General features: G+C 51.8%; 1 protein-coding gene across 1 annotated transcript; it reads right to left on the reverse strand.

Annotated features, from left to right (window-relative positions):
* Nucleotides 1–4321: 4321 nt before the first annotated feature.
* Nucleotides 4322–18988, reverse strand: CETP (cholesteryl ester transfer protein; the record flags this gene model as incomplete). The annotated part of the gene is given in 9 exon segments (XM_082370227.1): nucleotides 4322–7580; nucleotides 13245–13440; nucleotides 13675–13744; nucleotides 14643–14730; nucleotides 14968–15035; nucleotides 15037–15386; nucleotides 18451–18548; nucleotides 18689–18825; nucleotides 18984–18988. Coding segments are annotated over 9 exon segments (1158 nt in total). The 3' UTR covers nucleotides 4322–7434.
* Nucleotides 18989–19325: the final 337 nt, after the last annotated feature.

The following is a 19325-nucleotide window of genomic DNA, read 5'->3' on the forward strand; positions in this document are numbered from 1 at the left end:
TGTTCCGGGTACATGGGCTCCTCTAATCCTCACGGCAGCCCTTTTATCTCCATTTTTACAGGTGAAACAGAGACAGAGAGGGTAACATGCTGAGATTACACAGCTAGCAGTGCAGGAGCCTGGATTTGGACCCAGGCAGGGCAGCTCCAGAACCCCTGCTCTTGGTCACCATGTGATACTCCCTCTAGGCCAACCCAGTCCTTACCAGAACCCTATGTGGAAGGTACTATTATCATCCCATTTAACAGATGAGGAAACTGAGGCACAGAGGGACCCAAAATTAGTATTTCAGGATACTGGGATTTGGACCCAGGTTTGAAGGCCAAGCCTTCCCTCTGTGTTCCCCATTGCCCAGGGCTGGTCCCGAATACCAGGGGCCTATCCTGTCCTGGGTCAGCAGCCCAGGTGGCAGGATGTGCTTCCACAGGACCTGGCCTTGGGCAGCCCTTGTTTCCTCCCTGGAGGAAGCAGCAAATGCCCCCACCCATGCTGGGGGACTTCCCAGTCTTTTGTCGTAGGCCTAGGTCTGAGTTTCTGGGCTTGGATGGAAGGGCCAGGACTGGGAGGGGTCCAGCAGGTTGGTGCTGTCCTGGCAAGCTCTGGGGTTCCACGTCTGTAAGTCCTCCTGCGCAGACCTGGCTGAGACACTCTCCTGCGCCTGGGGCGGCGAAGGAAGCTGAGGGGCTGCACCTTTCTGGAGCAGAAATGAGCCCCAGGGCCTTCCAGGGTCCCAGCTGGGCTGGGGTCCACAAGGAGCAAGACTCCAAGCAAGCTCTCGGTCTGCCCCTTGTGATGGTGAAAGTTTTCATTTTGGGGAAGGAGCTGCCCAGGGCTGCCAGGTCATCCTGATACTGTTCTTGGGGCATCAAGTTGGGGGCCTGGGCTTCCCAACCCCCTCGGGGGTTATCTCTTGGGTAGAGTGAGTCTCCCAACTGGTGTCACTATCCTGAAGGCTTACATCCCAAGGCCTGGAATTTCCATGTTGGACTCAGGACTTGGGGACTGGTGAAACCACTTTGACTCTTTGTGCCAGGGGCCCTGCCTTCCAGCCCCCAGGAGCACGCCTGGTCAACTTAGTGGGTCAGACCCTTGCTTTGGACCCTGAGGGAGGAAGAGAAACAGGCCCAAGAGAGCATTTAGAGGGGACCAAGGAGGAAGGAACCGGGCTCAGAAGATGGTGCCTTCCCCTCAAGTCTTCCCAAACCTGAAGAGGTGTCCCTCTGCGAAGCTCCACCCCAGATCTTGCCTCCTGGCCGTCTCTCCTGCCCGCCAAAATAAAGGCCAGGCCCCCTCTGCACCTTCATGATGTGGGCCCTGACCTCCTCTCCCTCCCTCTCCTCTTTGCTCTCTGTGCTACTCCGGCCTCCTTTAAGTATCCTGACTCTCTCATGGTTCCTCCTAGGGACTTTGCACATGCCAGTGTCTTCCTATGCTTTTCCCCCTTCCATTTGGCCAGTGTGGCAGCGAGGGATTTTCTTCACACACCCTCCCTGGAGCCTGGTACCTCCCAAGACTGAGATGGCAGAAAGAAACCTTTTGTATTCTAGCCTGAGTGGGAAGAAGACACGCTTTGAGCATCATAAGGTGGTCTGGCTGGTGCTCATAAGAGGTTTCTCTTCCATGTTAAAAGTCTGATTTGCTTTTTAGAGGCTCCATCCTCCTCCTCTTCTACCAGAAACCAGACCTCTGTGAGGGCCCCCTACCCTCCCTGCCATCCTCCGGATCTGAAGCCCCTATGGTGCCATATTTCCTATCCAGCGCTGGAGCCACGTGGAACACAGAATGAGTGACACCTCATGCAGAAAGCTGGTCAGAACAGGAAATGGGACCTTGGTGGGTGGGTGGGGAAGAGGGTGAAAGGGCCCAGTGCTGTGGGGGAGGGAAGAGAGATGATCTGAGAGATGCTTTCTGCTGACCGATGGGGAGGCTAAGAAACCCAGCCAGGGCTTCCCTGGTGGCGCAGTGGTTAAGAATCCACCTGCCAATGCAGGGGACACGGGTTCGAGCCCTGGTCCGGGAAGATCCCACATGCCGCGGAGCAACTAAGCCCGTGCGCCACAACTACTGAAGCCCGCGCGCCTAGAGCCCGTGCTCCACAACGAGAGAAGCCACTGCGATGAGAAGCCCACACACCGCAACGAGGAGTAGCCCCCGTTCGCCGCAACTAGAGAACGCCCACGCGCAGCAACGAAGACCCAGCACAATCATAAATAAATGAATAAATGAATGAATGAACGAATGAACGAATAAACGAACAAATGAATAAATGAATAACCTCTCCTTAAAAAAAAAAAAAAAGACCCAGACAGCTCCTGCTCCCTTTCTCTCTACCAAAGCCACACGCACAGGCAGATATTCAAAAAGACGGCAGGGTCAGCTCAACGTATCCTGTGGGGAAACAGAAAGCTCTGGGCAGGGCCTTCTCCAAATACCCCCTGCACGCCCCAGTAATGGAGCCTGAGATTCCACCATTAGAGTCATCTCATGTGGACAAATATCCTATAAGGTCAGCATGGAAAGGGAATTTGGGGATCATCAAGTCTAACTCTCATTTTATAGGAAGGGAAACTGAGGCTCGGGGCCGGGCGTGAACGAGCCTCCCAGCCCAGGGCTCTTCCTGCCACATCAGGTGCCATTAGGAGACCCGTGCCCTTAAGGGGGGTTGAGCTATCCGTGGGGTGGCAGAGACAATATTCTCCAGTGAAGCAGGAACAGGGATCCACGCTCTGGCCAAGTCAGGGGTGTGCACTGCCACCCACAGGAGGAGGCACCTGGAGGGAAGGGGACCCAGGACGGCTAAGCTTCGATGACTGGAGAATCAGGGGCACTTGCAGCTCCGCCTGGGAAGGGCCTAGAAGATGAATGAGAGCCTCCCTGTCAGGCATGTGTCCCCAAAGCCTCCTCCAGCCCAGACTTTCTTTTTTTTTTTTTTTTTTTAAATTTATTTATTTATTTTTGGCTGTGTTGGGTCTTCGTTTCTGTGCGAGGGCTTTCTCCAGTTGCGGCGAGCGGGGGCCACTCTTCATCGCGGTGCGCAGGCCTCTCACTATCGTGGCCTCTCTTGTTGCGGAGCACAGGCTCCAAACGCGCAGGCTCAGTAGTTGTGGCGCACGGGCCCAGTTGCTCCGCGGCAGGTGGGATCTTCCCAGACCAGGGCTCGAACCCGTGTCCCCTGCATTGGCAGGCAGATTCCCAACCACTGCGCCACCAGGGAAGCCCCCAGCCCAGACTTTCGAGACATGACCTCAGGGGTGCCCACTGTGGTGACCCTGGTCCACAGGAGGTCCTGGGTGGGCTCAACACTGCTCCTCAGATCACAAGCCCACTGTGGGCGCTCCCTGGGGCACAGAGGTGACCCACGAGGCAGACGGCCCCACAGCCTGCAGGGCATTCATCCATATGCCCATGAAAAACTACATCTCAACCCACCCTCTCCTCCTGTCCCCACCCCCAAAATGGTACCTCTCCCGCATGGTCCCTCCTAGGCCCTGGGGAGGACTGTGACTGCATCCCGTCCAAGGAACCAAGGCCCGGGGAGCGGCCAGCTGGCCAGTGCTCTCCTGCCCTCCCCACCCCCTTAATCCACACCACCAGGGTTCCATTTCTGCAATCTCAGTGTCTTCCCAACAGACACACAGCAAGAAGGGTCACAAGATAAGGGAGGGATCATCTGGTCCCGTTGCCTGATTTCCTTTAGGACTCTGTGTCCGCTTTCTTTAAGCACATGAGGTACATGGGTTTTTTTTTTTTGTTTTTTTTTGTTTTTTTGCCGCACCTCAAGGAATGTGAGAGCTTAGTTCCCCCGGGAACCCTTGCCCCATACAGTGGAAGTGCGGAGCCTTGACCACTGGCCCGCCTGGGAAGTCCCTCTATGGCGCTTATTTCTCCAGGTGCACCCAAGACCACCTACCTTGGTCAACGTGGAAAAAGTCAGTTTAATCCTGAAGTCAAAAAGATGAGAATTTGGCCCTCCATTGTGCTCCCAATCCCCCAGAAAAGAAACTCTAGGAATTATTCCAAGTGCTTCAGTCTATATTTAGGGCCCTCCATAGAGAGCCCTTTTGGGCTCTCTCATGAGATTTGCCATTCCAGCCACCAGGCCTTTGCGCGGGCAGGCCCTTCCTCTGGCTATGCCCTCCCTCCATCCTTCATGGTGCCTCTTCCTCTGAATTAAGACTCTAGGTAGGAGTCTTCTCCCCCGAGAAGTCAGGTCCTAAGTCCTGGAGGGAAGGAGCCATATTTCCCCACCAGTATCCTGTGCCTGACATCAGAGGGACAAGGGAGGGATTTGCTGAGTCAACCACTCACCCCCTCTCTGCAGACATACTGGGAATCCAAGAGGCTTAAGAAGATCTTCCTGGAGTAGGAGGCCTGCATGGTAGTGATGGTGTGTGGCCAGGACACTCGAGAAGCTCTCTTTGTACATCCCGTGCTCGACCAGTCCCCGCTTCACCTCCACCACACTCACGTTAACGCGTTTGTCCCCCACCGCCGGCTAGTGCTTGTTTTAATCCTTAGGCCAGAGTGGCTTCACCTGCTAGTTTATTAAAGGGAAACAACTGCCCTCCTGATGGTGGTTAACCTGAGGGCCTGTGAGGGACACGCCCCAGCTGCTGGTTTCCCTGGTAACTGATGACCCCACCTGATGTCAATTACCCTATGAATGGTAGCCTCCTTCTCCCCGCCCCACCCCCGCCCTGTCCGGCCGTAACCGGTGAGGTGTCGCTCCAGGACCTTTTGCTTAAGATCCCCTGTCCAAGATCCCCGATGGTCTTGAGGCTGGGCAACTACAAGGCTCGCACGCCTGCAGACTGCAGCCCAACAGGTGGGATCCTGGGGAGAGAAACCAGGTTCACTGTGAGCAGGGGCCCTCCTCAGAGCAGAGAGCAACCCCCAAGCCCAGGACCCTCAACTCTCTATGCTGAGCGATGGGAGAGGTGTGGGGAGAGGTGGACCCTGGGGACTCTTGGGGTCAGCCTAGCACTGATAGTCTACAAACAAAAGGGAGTTCCCCAGGACCTGCCGCTGGGGGATTATATGGCATGTCCTCTCCTGGGTTCTCACTCATCCACATTCCCAACAGCTTCTTCCTGGTTTGAACCGGCACCAGGACTTTCCCGCATGGCTCACTTCCTCCACCTCTAAAATGAAACCATCAGCAAAACAAGGTGACACTTCATCTGCTGGCAGTTGGATTTAGCTGCATTTTTACACTCCAGAGACCAAGTATGGGTCCTCAACCAGGTGCATTAGCTTTACCACCTGGGAGAGAGCTTGTTAGAAATGCAGACTCTCAGGCTCTACCCCAGGCTCACCAAACCAGAAACTCTGAGAATGAGCCCAGGAATCTGTGTTTTAACAACCCCTGCAGGTGATTCTGATACAGGCCAAAGTTTGAGACCCATAGCACTAGATAACTTTCAAATAGCCTCCTGATTTGGGGTTATGAGTTGTATAAGCACCCAACCACCCACCCCTTTTTTCTTCATAGCTCCGGGCACAATTAGTGGTTATATAGTCTTTTGTTTGGCTAGTTATTATCTATCTCTGCCTATGTCCCCTAGACTATAAGCTTCACAAAGTCATGAACCATATGGGCCTGGCTCAGAGTAAGAACTCAACAGATACTGTTGAAAATACATCCATCCATACATAAAAATGCTGGGGCCACAGAAACTGTTGACTCTGATATGAATGTGACGTGCGACCCTGAACAAACGTCCTTCTAGTTCTCAGCCTCTGGAACTCCCTTTGTACAGCGAAGGGGTGGGTCCAGCTGACCCTTGAGGGCCACGCCGCTCTCTACCATTTTAACGGAGGCTCATTTTGACGCCTCCCCAATCCAGCCATCCCGCACCAGCGCCAACCAAGGCGTCTCCTCCCACACCCCACCCCAAAGTCTTCTGGAGCTTCTACTGCTTCCTTCTGGCCTTTAAGTCCCTTTGACATAATCTCAACCTAACTCCTGGCCTGATCTGCAACTCCTTTACCCACAAACAACCCTTCCCTCAGCCACACTGGGATTCCGTCCTCCCTCTGGTCCTGTCACTGCTCTTCCCCAGCCAGGACACCTGCGCTTGGCTCTCTCCCTGCCCCTTAAGAGCCAGTTCAAACTGCCTTCCGGAAGCACTCCAGCACATAGAAGTCTTGGTTAACAGATTCCTAAAAAGCACGTATGTCCACAGTCAGACTCAGAAGCAAGAAGGGAAGTCCTCAGGAGCCAGAAACAAGAGGGCACTCTGAGAAAAGTCAGGGGAGGGGAAATGAAATGGGATATTCTGGGAGGTGGAGTTTACAGCTGGGTGTTAAGAGTACTGTAAACTTTTCAGATTCCTAGATTAAAAAAAAAAGTAAATAATACAAAATTTTAAAAGATTAAAAAAAAACAACCTAAATGCAATGTGCTAACCTGGATTGGATCCTGGGACAGAAAAAGTATATCAGTGGAAAAACTGGTGAAATCCAAAAATGTCTGGAGTTTGGTTAATACCAATATACCAGCATTAACCTCTTAAGTTATGACAAATGTGCCATGGTTGTGAATGACCGTGGTGGTTTTTTTTCTTTATACTTTTCTCTGTTTTCCACTATGTGCCTACATTACTTTCGTCTGTCGTTTTCATGTATGAAGAAATATTGAAGACATGCAGAGGGGCATTAGGAGTAGTACTGATCATCAATTCCTTACCTACAATGACAAAATCAAACAAGCTCTGAAGACTACAAGTCTTTTTCTTAAGTTTGTCAGCAAACCTGGCCATTTGGATGGAAGGCTGTTTATAGTACTTACCTTGCTTTATGTGAAAATTCATATGCAGAGAAATATCAATGGACTTGATTGTGGGGTGCCACCCCAGATCCCATGGGGGTGTCCTGCAATATATCCAGTGTGCATGTACCTGTACTACCTTCTAAAATACACAAAATTCTGCTTTTGGAAAGTCATGTGGCCCTAATGGAGATGGACAGTGGTTTGGGGACCTATGTTACAAGCACCCACGTCCCACCACCCAGGTTAAGAAATAAGATATTACTAAAACTGTCAAAACCCCCATATGTGCCCCATTCATAACTTGTATCGTGTGATTTTGATGATCAGGAGGACAGCCATGTTTTAGAAACAACCAATCACAGCAGAAGCAGTGAGAAGAACTTGGAGGTTTCAAAGGTCCATCTGTGGAGGGGTTGCCAACTACCGGCCTCCCCATCTCCTTGCCTTCCTCTGTCTGTACCCACTTCACCTCTTCAAGTGTAAGCCGCAGGGACTTCCCTGGTGGTCCAGTGCTTAAGAATCGTGCTTCTAATGCAGGGGGCGTGGGTTCGATCCCGGGTCGGGGAACTAAGATCCCACATGCTGCTGGTGCGGCCAAAAAAAAAAAAATGTGTAAGCCACAAAAAGTTGCCTGCCTGGGCGTAGGGAGGGGAATTACACCATCATTGAAGAACCATGACACCCTTGTTCTGACACAAGAGCTTGGACATCTTGAGGCTGTAGACAGTTACCTGGGCCTGGTTGGCGGGGAAGCTATGGGAAAGCAGTGGGAGACACAGAGGGGGTCCCATGGCTAGGACTGGGGCCCATCAGAACAGCTGTGGCCACTGCCTCTGGAGACACAAGGGACAAAGCTGACTCGGGGTTCCCAGGGCTGAGAAAAAAAGGAAGCAGCTAGGGCAGTGGCTGGGGCCCACGACACCCCATCACTAATTTGCCAGTGATCTAGGCATTACTCTTGCCCTCTCTGGCCCTTGGTTTTCTCACCTTTGTGATAGTGAAGTAATCCCTTGCCCTGCCCACCTCTTAGTGTGTGGAAAGGCCTTCTGTGCCTCACTTTCTTCATCTGTAAAATGGGGATAATAATAGTACCTACCTCCGAGGGTTGTTGCAAGGGTTAAATGAGAGAATCAACATAAAGAACTTGCAGAAGGACCTGCGCATGGTCACCCTCCAAAAGAAGCTGCCATTGCTTTTGTGTAACAATATTCATGAAATGCTGACTATGCTTCAGCCCTGGGTGAGGATATGGGGGACAGTGCAGAGCTCAATAGACCTGGTCTCTACCTTCAGGAGGCTCAACGTTTATCAGATAATCCCAGAACTAAATGTAAAATGGCACCTGAGGAGCGTCTTAAAGGACGGATGCACCGGGCTGTGGTTTGAGAGCCCTGGAGAGCAAATCTCACCTAGTTAGGGAATGGGGAGGCCCTCCCTGAGGATAAGGAGGAATGAGATGGGGCAAGGAAGAGGGGATGCCTCTGGGCAGGTGGGCAGGACCTCCGATTTGCAGACTGTTGGGCTGGGCTCAGGGAGACCTCTCCCCATCAAAAAATTGAACCAATAAGTACCTTGCAACAAAAAGTTTTATTTAATACACAGCTGAGCTCAAACAAAAGAAAGGGACAATCCCAGGTACTAAAGATAAAGAGGGAAATGAGAGCTAAAACCGTAAGTAAGGTGGCCCAGAGACACAAGCACTGGATGTGGGTTCAGACCACACTAGCATGGGGTTTTAACACTGTCAGAGGGAGAGAAGTGAGATGAGGAGGGGGGATGGAAATACCTCCTCTCAGTGAAAAGGAGACCAAATGACTTCACCCACCAAAGGAAGCCACAAGAAACGTCAAGGTGGGTCTGGGAGGGTATAACTTGAGAACCCGAGCCTGCAGCTCGGGTTCAGCATAATTCAGATGTGCAGCTCTGAATTATGTAAGTATTTATACTGCCAGCATGGTGCAGGACTTCCTGAACTGAGAAATGACCTACAAAAACAGGAAGGAATGAATGATGTAACCTTTGGGGTCCCTGGCAGGAATAAGTGCAAAATCATTCTCTAAGGAAAATGTGGGTGATTCAGGGAGCAGAGTCTGTCCACAGAAAAACCAAATTCTGCTAAAGGTGAGCTTCTAAGAAAATAAATATTACAAGCCACACAAGGAAACCACGAGAGGGAGCTAGCAAACACAGCCAACAAGAAGATGAGCACCCCAAGGCTGTGACGTAATAGAACATGGAAGAAACTACAAAGGAACGAATTTTTCCATGATTAAAGAAACAGAGCCATAATGAAAGCATAGGACTCCAGGGGGGAAAAACAAAAGATAGATTTGAAAAGGAAAACTTGAAAATAAACTCAGGAAGATGTGGAGAAAAGGGAACCCTTGTGAACTGTTGGTGGGAATGCGTATTGATGCAGCCACTATGGAAGACAGTATGGAGGTTCCTCAAAAATTAAAAATAGAACTACCATATGATCCAGCAATCCCACCTCTGGGTATCTTTCCAAAGAAAACAAAAACACTGATTCAAAAAGACATGCACCCCCACGTGCACTGCAGCATTATTTGTAAAAGCCAAGATATGGAAGCAACCTAAGTGTCCATCAATAGTTGAATGGATAAAGATGTGGTATAACAAATATTACTCAGCCATGAAAAATAGTGAAATCTTGCCATGTGCAACAACATAGATGGACCCAGAGGGTACTGTGCTAAGTGAAATAAGTCAGACAGAGAAAGGCGAATACCGTATGATTTCACTTACACGTGGAATCTAAAAAACAAACATAACAAAACAGAAACAGACTCGTAGATACCCAGAACAAACAGGTGGTCGCCAGAGGGCAGGGGGCTGGAGGGATGAATGAAATAGGTGAGGGAGACTGAGGTACAAACTTCCAGTTATAAAATAAATGGGGACTTCCCTGGTGGCGCAGTGGTTAAGAATCCGCCTGCCAATGCAGGGGACATGGGTTCAAGCCCTGGTCTGGGAGGATCCCACATGCTGCGGAGCAACTAAGCCCGTGGGCTACAACTACTGAAGCTCGTGTGCCTAGAGCCCGTGGTCTGAAACAAGAGAAGCCACTGCAATGAGAAGCCCACGCACCACAATGAAGAGTAACCCCTGCTCAACACAACCAGAGAAAGCCTGCGCTCAGCAACGAAGACCTAACGCAGCCAAAAATAAATAAATAAATAAAATTTTAAAAATAAAATAAAATAAATGAGTCACAGGAGTGAAATGTACAGCATGGGGAATATAGTCAATAATATTGTAATAACTCAGGTGATAGATGGTACTTAGACTTATCATGGTGATCATTCTGTAATTTATAGAAATACTGAATCGCTATGTCGTGCACCTGGAACTAACATAGTGTTGAAGGTCAATTATACTTCAATTTTAAAAAATGAACTTAATAGAATTTCTAGAAATGAAAATTATTAATTTTAAAATGAAAAACTCAGTGAATGAGTAAACGGATTAGACACAGCTATAAAAAGAATGAGTGAATTGAAAGAGATAATTGAAGAAATGATTCAGAATTTAGCATAGAGATAGAAAGAGATGGAAACTATGACAGAGCAACTAAGAGACATAGAATGAAATGAGAAGGCCCAACATACATCTAGTGGAAATTCAAGACGTTAAGAATAGAAAAAATAGAGGAGAGACAATAATTGGAGTGAGAGTGGCTGAGAAATTTCCAAAGCTGACGAAAGACACCATCCCTTAAACTGAATGCTTATGCTGAGTCCAAAACAACTAGATTGAGAGGTAAACAGGGGCCAGAAAATACATGACCCTGGAGCCCATGTCAGAGAATTTTGCTTTTATCCTAAGACTTTTATTCTTGATGAGTTTTAAGCAGACAAGTGAACAATCAGCTTTGCTTCTGGAGGCTACTGTGGGGAACAGATTCAGGAGATGTCAGGACGCAGGAGGCTGTAGATGGGTCCCCACAAGTGATAATGGTAGCCTGTCCCAGGTGGAGATGGAAACAGAGAAAAGTGGACAGGCTCCAGAAATACTGAGGACATAATAGGGACTCAATAATGCGGATGATGAGAAGAGCAGGTCAAGGGCAAGCTTAAGATTCTGAGCTGCAAAGACCTAAACAGACATTCTCCAAAGAAGACAAACAGATGGCCCATAGACACATGAAAATATGCTCAACATCGCTAATTATTAGAGAAATGCAAATCAAAACTACAATGAGGTACCACCTCACACCGGTCAGAATGGCCATCTTTAAAAAGTCTACAAATAACAGATGCTGGAGAGGGCGTGGAAGATGCCCTCCCACCACTCCCACCTCGTGATGGGACCCTAGGTGGGTGGTTTTGATGACAGGCAATCCTGTCAGGGAAACGTCCACCCGATGTCTCCAACCGAGGGGATGTCGGCTGTGGGGAGGGAGAGATCAGGGTGGAGCCTCAGGATGGGGGGCCTTCCCTGATTCACCTGCTCCTCCTGCCCCTGCCCAACACTCACAGGTGCCTCTAGCCTCAGAGCTCCCATCTGTAAAATGGGTCCTGGGGTGCACAGGGTGCACTTTGCCATTCTCTCTCTTCTCAACTTCTGTCTGTCTGGGTGGCCCTGCCCTGCAGGAGCCCTTCTAGAAGAGTGGTTCAGAGTGTGGGACTCTGAGTCGGAGGCGTGGGCTGTAATCCCAGCCCTCTACTGCTGGGTGATCCGTGGGCAGCGACCGAGCCTCACGCCCAGCATCCTCCATGTCCTCGTCTCCAATGAAAGCATCCACCTCAGAGCTATGTATTTAATGGAACAATCTGGTAAAAGTGGGAGCGCGCCCAGTAACATGAGCTACTCTAATTTTCCTCCTAATCTTCTCCCAAGAGAAACCTGGAGATCACCCCCACCCCCAGCTCTGGTCTGCGTTATGGAGTTCAACAGGCCAGACCAGGAGTCGGCAAACTTTATCTGTAAAGGGCCACATAGTAAATACCTTAGGCTTTGCGAGCCACGCAGTCTCTGTGCAACGACTCCACTTTGCTACTGCAGGGCAAAAGCAGTCACGGGCAAGAGCATCTACATGACTGGGCGTGGCCGTGAGCCAATAAAACTTTATTTGTAAAAGCAGACAGCAGGACGAACTTGGCCCTCGGGAGGTAGTTTCCAACTCCTGGTGCAGAAGCAGCACGAGGGCTGGAGGGTGGCGGGGGAGTGTAGTAGTACTGCATCAAGAGCCATGACCTTGGTGAGGCCCCCTGGCCCTGTCTGTGCTCTGGCAGCTGCTTGGGTCTGTCCAGGGAGGCTGGCCTCACCCTCGCATTAGCTTTGCTACATGCACTCTGATGGCACAGCCCCTGGTGTGGTGTTCCCAGAGAGACGAGCAAGGTTCCTGTTCCAGGTTTGGGCAGTGATGGGAGTGGGGTCGGGGGGAGGATCTAGCACTCAGGAAGACAGAATTACGCTCACGCCACCCCCTCTTCCACCCCTACACTGCCAGCCCACACTGCCCCGGACCTGGTGCCACCAGGGGTCTCCCCTCCTAAGGCCCCGACAGGAGCCCAGAGGGTCTACCCAGTGGGGTTTCACTGTCCTTTATTGCCTCTGTTCACTGAGTACCTACTATGTGCCAGGGTCCAAAGAGCCGGGCGCATCCCTCAGCCTGGCCACCTCCCCCTCTGCTGGCCAACCACAGTGGGAGCAGTTATGACGTAGTAAGAACAGGGACTCGGAATTTTTAGATGGCCCAGGCTCAAATTCTGCTCTTCTGCTTCCCAGCTTGGGGGGGGTGGTCCCCTCGACTCCCTAAATTTCAGTTTCTCCATCCATAAAATGGGATGTTAGCACTACCTTCCTTCCTGGGTGATTGTGAGCATTCCACAGTTAATCTAAGTCAAGTAGTTGGTCGGTAGCATGTTCTGCAAACACTGGCTTGTATTCGTGTTAGGACTGGGACAGGACAGTGCTTCCTACCTCTCAGATCACCTTCTCCTCTTGTCCTGGGTCCCTCTCAATGGCCCAGTGGTGTCCCCATTGGACAGATGAGAAAACTGAGTCCTGAGTAGTTTTTTCTTCACTGCACAGCCTTGTGGGAGTTTCCCCTTAGCCCAAGGCTGTATAGGAAGGGAGGGAAGAGACTCAGGGAAGGGCAGGGGAGTCTTAGATCTCCAAACCACTTTCTTCCTCTTAGCTTTCACCCGTTGTTTACTGCTGCTTGAGAAGTAATTGACAGTATGCTCATGCTGGGGGTACCAGGCTAGTAATAGCAGTAGTAATAATAGGGACCAACTGGGCCGGGTACCATCTTAAGCATTTTATATACTTTTTTTTCCACTCAATTCTCACAACTGCCTTATGGGGTAGTTGCTATTATCACCCCCATCTTGCAGATGAGAAAACTGAGGTTCAGAGAGGTTACGTGACTTGCCCAAGGTCACAGCCTGACAGGTTGCAGCCCTGAGGGGAAGCGACTTGCCATAGCCTGACCATAACTAATCACCAAACGGTAGAGCCACACAGGGGCTGTGAGACCCAGATAGGGGCAATGACTGTCCCAAGGTTGCACAGTGACCAAAGGTGGCCTCCTGGTTCCCACCACTAACCTTCAAAGGCATGCAGACCAAAGCACACTCACCAGCCCTTGTCGGGACTAAGTTGGCTATGATGTTGGAGATGATGCAGATCTCTTTGCAGATCTGGGGCGGACAGGGCAGGCGGCTCACCAGGCTGGAAAGGAGACCAGAAGAGGGGCAGGGCCACGTGGGGGTGGCAGTGCTGGGAACAGGCACAGGGGACTGACCACACTGGGAAGTGGTGGCCGTTTCTCAGGGAAGGTCAATGGGGGGAGGAGGACCCAGCCTTGGGGCATAACCCTGGACTGCTCCCCACAACGAGTGGTTGGGCCAGCGGGGTAGGCGAGCCCCACTCACCTGTCCCTTTAGGACCAGCTTCAGGGTGAAGGAGATGAAGTCTGCGAACAGCTGCTTGGTCCACCTGGGCCTGAAGGGAGCAAGTGCTGCGGTGATCCAGTCCTGTGCATCCACTGAGCACCTACTGTGTGCCAGACACTGCTCAGGGCTCTGCCAGCCTTGGAATCCTCCTATAACCCAGCTATAACCCCATTTCACAGCTAAGAACACTGAGCCTCAGAAGGAGCCTCAGACCTGAGTGTTAACCAGCCCAGAGGCCCTCGGGAGGCCCCACTGCCCGTGATGTTCATACCTGTTACACTCACACACATGGATATGCCTGAATCCAGATTCACACATGTGTCCATCTGCTCCACGGGCAGAGAGGGGCCTGAATCAGGGCTGCTCACAGCAATTTGACAGAGGGTTGGCCAAGACAAAGATCTGAGTAGAGTACTCAGGATCTCAGGTTCCAGAGTCAGGGGGACTGCTGGGTTCAAATCCTGCCCCCACCTCCTAGTGGCGAGCTGTGTGTCCTCAGCCAGTTACTTAGCTTGGCTAGGAATTGTAGCTACGAGCTTGTGTGATGCCTGGGATGCCAGCAGATATGAGTTTTTCTTTCCTTCCTAAGCTCTCTGTGCCTCAGTTTGCCCATATGTAAGAATGGGGTTAATAACACAATCTACCTTCCAGGGTTGGGTTGTGAGGATGTAATTAACTAATCCATGCAAATGGCTTGGAAAAGTGCTTGGCTCATAGCAAGTAACTGTTAGTGATTATTTTTTTCCAGCCTTTAAGGGGGCGTTGATGGGGAGAGGTAGGTAATGACCCCTGAAAAGATTGATCCCCCAGGTTTGGCTGCCACAGGCATGGTCTGGGGTTGACCCTCGGGGGGGGGCAGTGGACACACCACCCTTCATACTCCTGGGGCTCATGCTAACAGGATGGGGCACAAGTAGAAATGGGGGCCACAGAGGCAGCGTACTTACTTGCGCTCCCCTTGGAGATGCAGGAGCAGCCTGTGGAAAGATGGGTAGCATTCAGGGGCGTTGGTCCACACACTGCCAGAATCACAGGCTGCAGAGTCCCCTGACACCACATCAGGGCAGCTTCGGCCTCCAGGCAGAACCCATGTGCTGCCCAGGCCAGCCAGGAGCTAGGCTAGTTTTGGGCTCCCCCAGCCAGCAAACTTCCCAGGCTGGACCGTCTTTGGCAGCCTCAGAATCCTCGGTCTGCCTAGCCTTCCCTCTCCACTGAGGCCGATTCCTGGAGTCCAGCCTCCCTGCCTCCCCAGAGGGAGTAGGACACATATTCAGCTATGTGTGTTGATCTGAAGGTCAGTAGAGTCGATTTCAAAGTCAACAGACTGATCAACCCTCAACCTGCAAGGAGGCCACGGCCCAAGACCCTCTTTCCACCCTCAGCCCAGAGAGGGCCAGGGAGAGGCATGTCAGCTGAATGGGAATGCTTATCTCCAGGCGCCCCAGGATCCCCTTGAAGATCACAGATGCATTCTGAATGGAGACACTGGTGGACTTGTCTTCCACCAACTCTACCTGGCGGCTGGCGACGGACAGGTGGCTGATCTGGACGCTGGGAGAACAAAGGGAAATAAGGAAGGGCGTCGGGGGCCTGGGAAGAGGCAAGGGGGTGTTTTTGTCACATCTCCACTTCTTGTCATCCTGTGCTGCCCAGGGATGCAGTGGGCAAAGTCCTGTCCTATCCTCCTGGAGCTGAGTCCAGCTTCACCTAATATCAGTCATGGTCAATCACATTTAATCTCTACTCCACCCATGTTTATTTTGGATAAGTTATGTATCAATGAAATTTATTCTATGGAAGTCTGGTCTTATTGAATTGTTGATGATTTGTTCAGGGTAATATCTCTTTTAACTTCTCCAGGCAACTTTGCCATCTCTGACCTCTTGTGATGTAGGTCTAAGATGGCTTTATCCTCATTTTACAGAAGGGAAACGGAAGCCTAATGTTACACAGAGAGTGCGGGGCTGGGGCAGCCCCGTTGGACGCCCCACTAGACCTGGGACACCCCCACTCCAGCTGCTGGTGGCAGGTGCTTTCCTCCCGAGAGGTAACGGTGGCATTCAGCATCGCCAGCGCCCCCTAGTGGTAGTAAAGTGTTTACACTGACTCCAGCACCAGGTTGGTTACCTGTGCAAATCCGAGTCTACCTTTATTGAGCTTGTCCTTGCGGGGGGCGGGGGGGGGGCGGTTGGGGAAGATGAGGTTAGTTTTAGGACAAAGATAAGGTCCCTGAACAGTGTCTTCCCCATCCCTGAGGCCTCACACAGACATACAGACATGGAACCTGTTCCCTTACAGCCTGAGGGGCCCAGAAGGTGGATGTGTTGAGTTCCAGGGGCCAAGCCTAGTGCTTAGACCTGGGTTGGAACCTGAGCTTGCCGCTGCTAGCCTCGCTGTGTGACCTCCAAGCTGCTTAGCCTCTCTGAGCTCCTGTTTCCTTGTTCAGTAAGCAGGGCCAGTAGAGGGATGTGCTGAAGGTAAAATGAGGTATTGTTTGTAAAGGTGCCTGGCCTCAGCCCAGGTAAAGTCAGGAGACTCAGTTTGCCAAGAGATCTTACTACCCTGCCTCCCTCTACCCAAAAAAGACCCCATCAGTAGGGGAGAGAAAGGGCCGTTCTAAGGCCCGAATCTTACTGGGGCTGTTGGAGAGACTGACACATTCCAATAAATCCCCACAGGGGCACTGGGGGACTGGTGAGTGGGTTGAAGAAGCATGGTGGGGGCAGGTTGTGCAATACCAGGCTTCTGCCCCTGGTACCAAGTCAGGTGGGGGGGGGGTCTGAGTTCTCCTGGCTGCCCTTCCTCTCTGGGGGCTGGGGGCAAGTTTCAGGCTACTCCCCACCAATCCCCACCCCAGGCCTGACTCACTTGTGCAGACCTTACTTCACTTGGCCAAGGATCACCATGGCCCTTTGCCCTTGATATCGCTGGAGGCTGTCTGGATCACCTTGGTGGTCTCCTGGCTCATAAGAAGGGAGGGCAGTGGTGAGGCGCTGCAGGCCCAGGACCAGTGTCCTGTCCCCTGGCCTCAGCTGTGGCTCAGCCTCTTTGGGATGAGGGGTTGGACTTGGCCTCACTCTGGCATAAGTTAGATGGCTACGCTCAGGGCACATAGAGAGAGCTCTGACCCCTGACCATGGTCAGAGATCCCAGTCATACCCTAGCCTCTGGATCCCAACACACAGGAACCCCATGATCCTAGTCAAATGGCAGCCTCTGAACCCAGCCACACACTAAGCCCAGCGTCACCGAGACTGTGCCGGGACACCCCCTCCCCCAAATACAAACTGAGTGTGTAGTCCTGGGACTCAAACTTTGAGATCCTCCATTTTAGAGATCATTGCGTTTAGCCTCCCTATGCCCTTATTTTAAGAGGCTGGGGCCCAGAGAAGGCAGGGGAGCTGACCAAGGTCACACAGCAGGGAGTGAGTGACAGAGCTTCCCCATCCTGGGCTCATGCTAACCCCTGACTCCAGCCATGCAAGGATCCCCAACACCAAATACACACGGACCTCCTAACCTTCACCTTCTAACCTGACCCTCAACCTGGCTCTGCTCTGAAACTTAACTCGAACCCCAGAATGATCCTGGGTCCCAGGAAAACCACAAACTCCCACATCAGGCTGTTTGCAGCCCCTCAGGGACCTTCTCACCAAAGAGCTTGACTTGAAGGTGAGGACAGGAGAGAGTGAGGATTGCTCCACTCAGCCCAGGGCTGTCCTCTCTCTGGGCTACAGTGTGGCAGCCCCTGCATCAGAGCTGGCTTCTGGCCAGGGAGTCTCCTTCTCAGTGGGTGCCCCACAAAGGAGCCCTGGACCGACAGACAAATGGGTGGACAGACAGATGCATGCACAGAGCAGTGGTGGTGGTACTTACACCCCAGGAGGGCAGGCTTGGTAAGTCGGTATACAACGCCTGGTACAAAATGCCTTTGGGGCGGTGCGGTCACTGCCCAGCAGGGCTGGGGGCAGGAGAGAGGCAGCGAGCGTGGTTCTCGGGCAGCCGTGGGCGGGCCCACCCGGAACTCATGTCTGCACAGCTCCCACGGGACCTGAGGCACTTCCGGGGCAGAGGGTCTTGCCTAATTCGCTGCCCCTCCGGCCTTGTCTCAGGTTCAGAGCCAGGCATCCAGCCAGGATTCCCACCTTCTGCTCGTCTCCCCTCTGCCACCTGGCACCATGTTTGCCCTCTCCTATGTATCTGGATAATTGCTTAATACTTAAAACAAAATTTATTCTTTTTTTTTTTTTACTTAAACAAATGTATGTAAAAATAAACGTTATCTCTTTTGCCATAACTAGAAAGAGGCTAACATATAATGACAATAAAATGAAGACATTTCATTGTTGCCAGATACTCTCGCTTGACAGTGACCCTAAGTTTGAGGCACGCTGCTGCATGTAAATCAAAACCCAGTTCAAAAAGGGAGACAGCCTTGTGGGTTTTCCCTCGCTGGAATTTGGTACCAGGGCACTTAATGCCGCATCTGTGTGCCACGCAGCATCATCTTGCACGCCCCCAGGGGCACGTGCCTCACACTTCGGTATTCTGGTTTAGAGATCATTGCACTTAGCCTCCCTTATTGAACTGTGCAAGAGGCTGAGGCCCAGAGACAGGAAGTGAGCTGCTTGAGGCCACACAGCAGTCAGTGAGAGGGCCTCCCCACCTTGGGCTCTTTCTTTGCCCCCATTGACCTGCTGTCTCCCCAGAGCTTTTGCCCTCCTTGGAGCTTCCCAAACCCCCTCCATCACCGACAGCCTGTCTCTGGGGCAGAATGAGGCCAGGGGCTATCTTGGAGTACACCCCCGGCCCCATGCTGGCACCCTTCAAGTTCTCTTTGTGATTACAGTAGCCTGGAATCAGAATTTTGGGGGTGTCGGGACCACTCCTGCCAGCTGGGTTCCCATGTCCTTGGCTTCCAGAGGATTGAGAGGTAGGAAGGGAACAACTCTGAGTGAACGCCTGCCACACGCAGGCCCAGCAGCGCACTCACCGTCAGTGTCCCCCTCCCGCGCCGCCGGGAGCTCTACCGACAGGCGAACACACGGACGGAGGTGCTGGCACTCACCTGGCACCTCACAGTTGCAGCTCCAGAGGTCTGGGAAGCCTAGGCCCAGCAGGGCAGGAGGCCTGGGGGCACACCGCGAGAACGGCGTTCTGCCACACTGAACTTAACCCCACGTCCTAAGATGGTAACAGGAGCCAGGCTGACAATGATCATGGCTCCCAGTGCCACGGTCTCAGTCTCTGTGGCCACCCTCTATAGGACGCCTTCCTGGAGTACGTACCTCATCCTTGCCATCCCCTCCCATTCTGAATTCTCTTCAGTACCAGTCACTGGACACATAGCATGGTTCACCATGGATGAGCTCTTGTGCCATTCCATTTTTAAATATTAATCAATTGAGTTTTAAAATATAACACTGGTATCTGCATAGTCAAAAGTCACAGAGAAAAGGAAATCAAGTCACTTGTCAGTCCTCCCGTCCTGGAGCAACCTGTGTGTGTGTGTGTGTGTGCGTGCGTGCATGTGTGTGTGCGTGTGTGTGTGTGTGGCGGGGGGGTGAGGGGCTTTCCTCCACGAAGGTTTTTGCCTCTGCACATTCATTCTACAAATATTTACTGAGCAC

This window comes from Balaenoptera borealis (assembly GCF_965194805.1).
Source record: "Balaenoptera borealis genome assembly, chromosome: 19".
NCBI classification, from domain to species: Eukaryota; Metazoa; Chordata; class Mammalia; order Artiodactyla; family Balaenopteridae; genus Balaenoptera; species Balaenoptera borealis.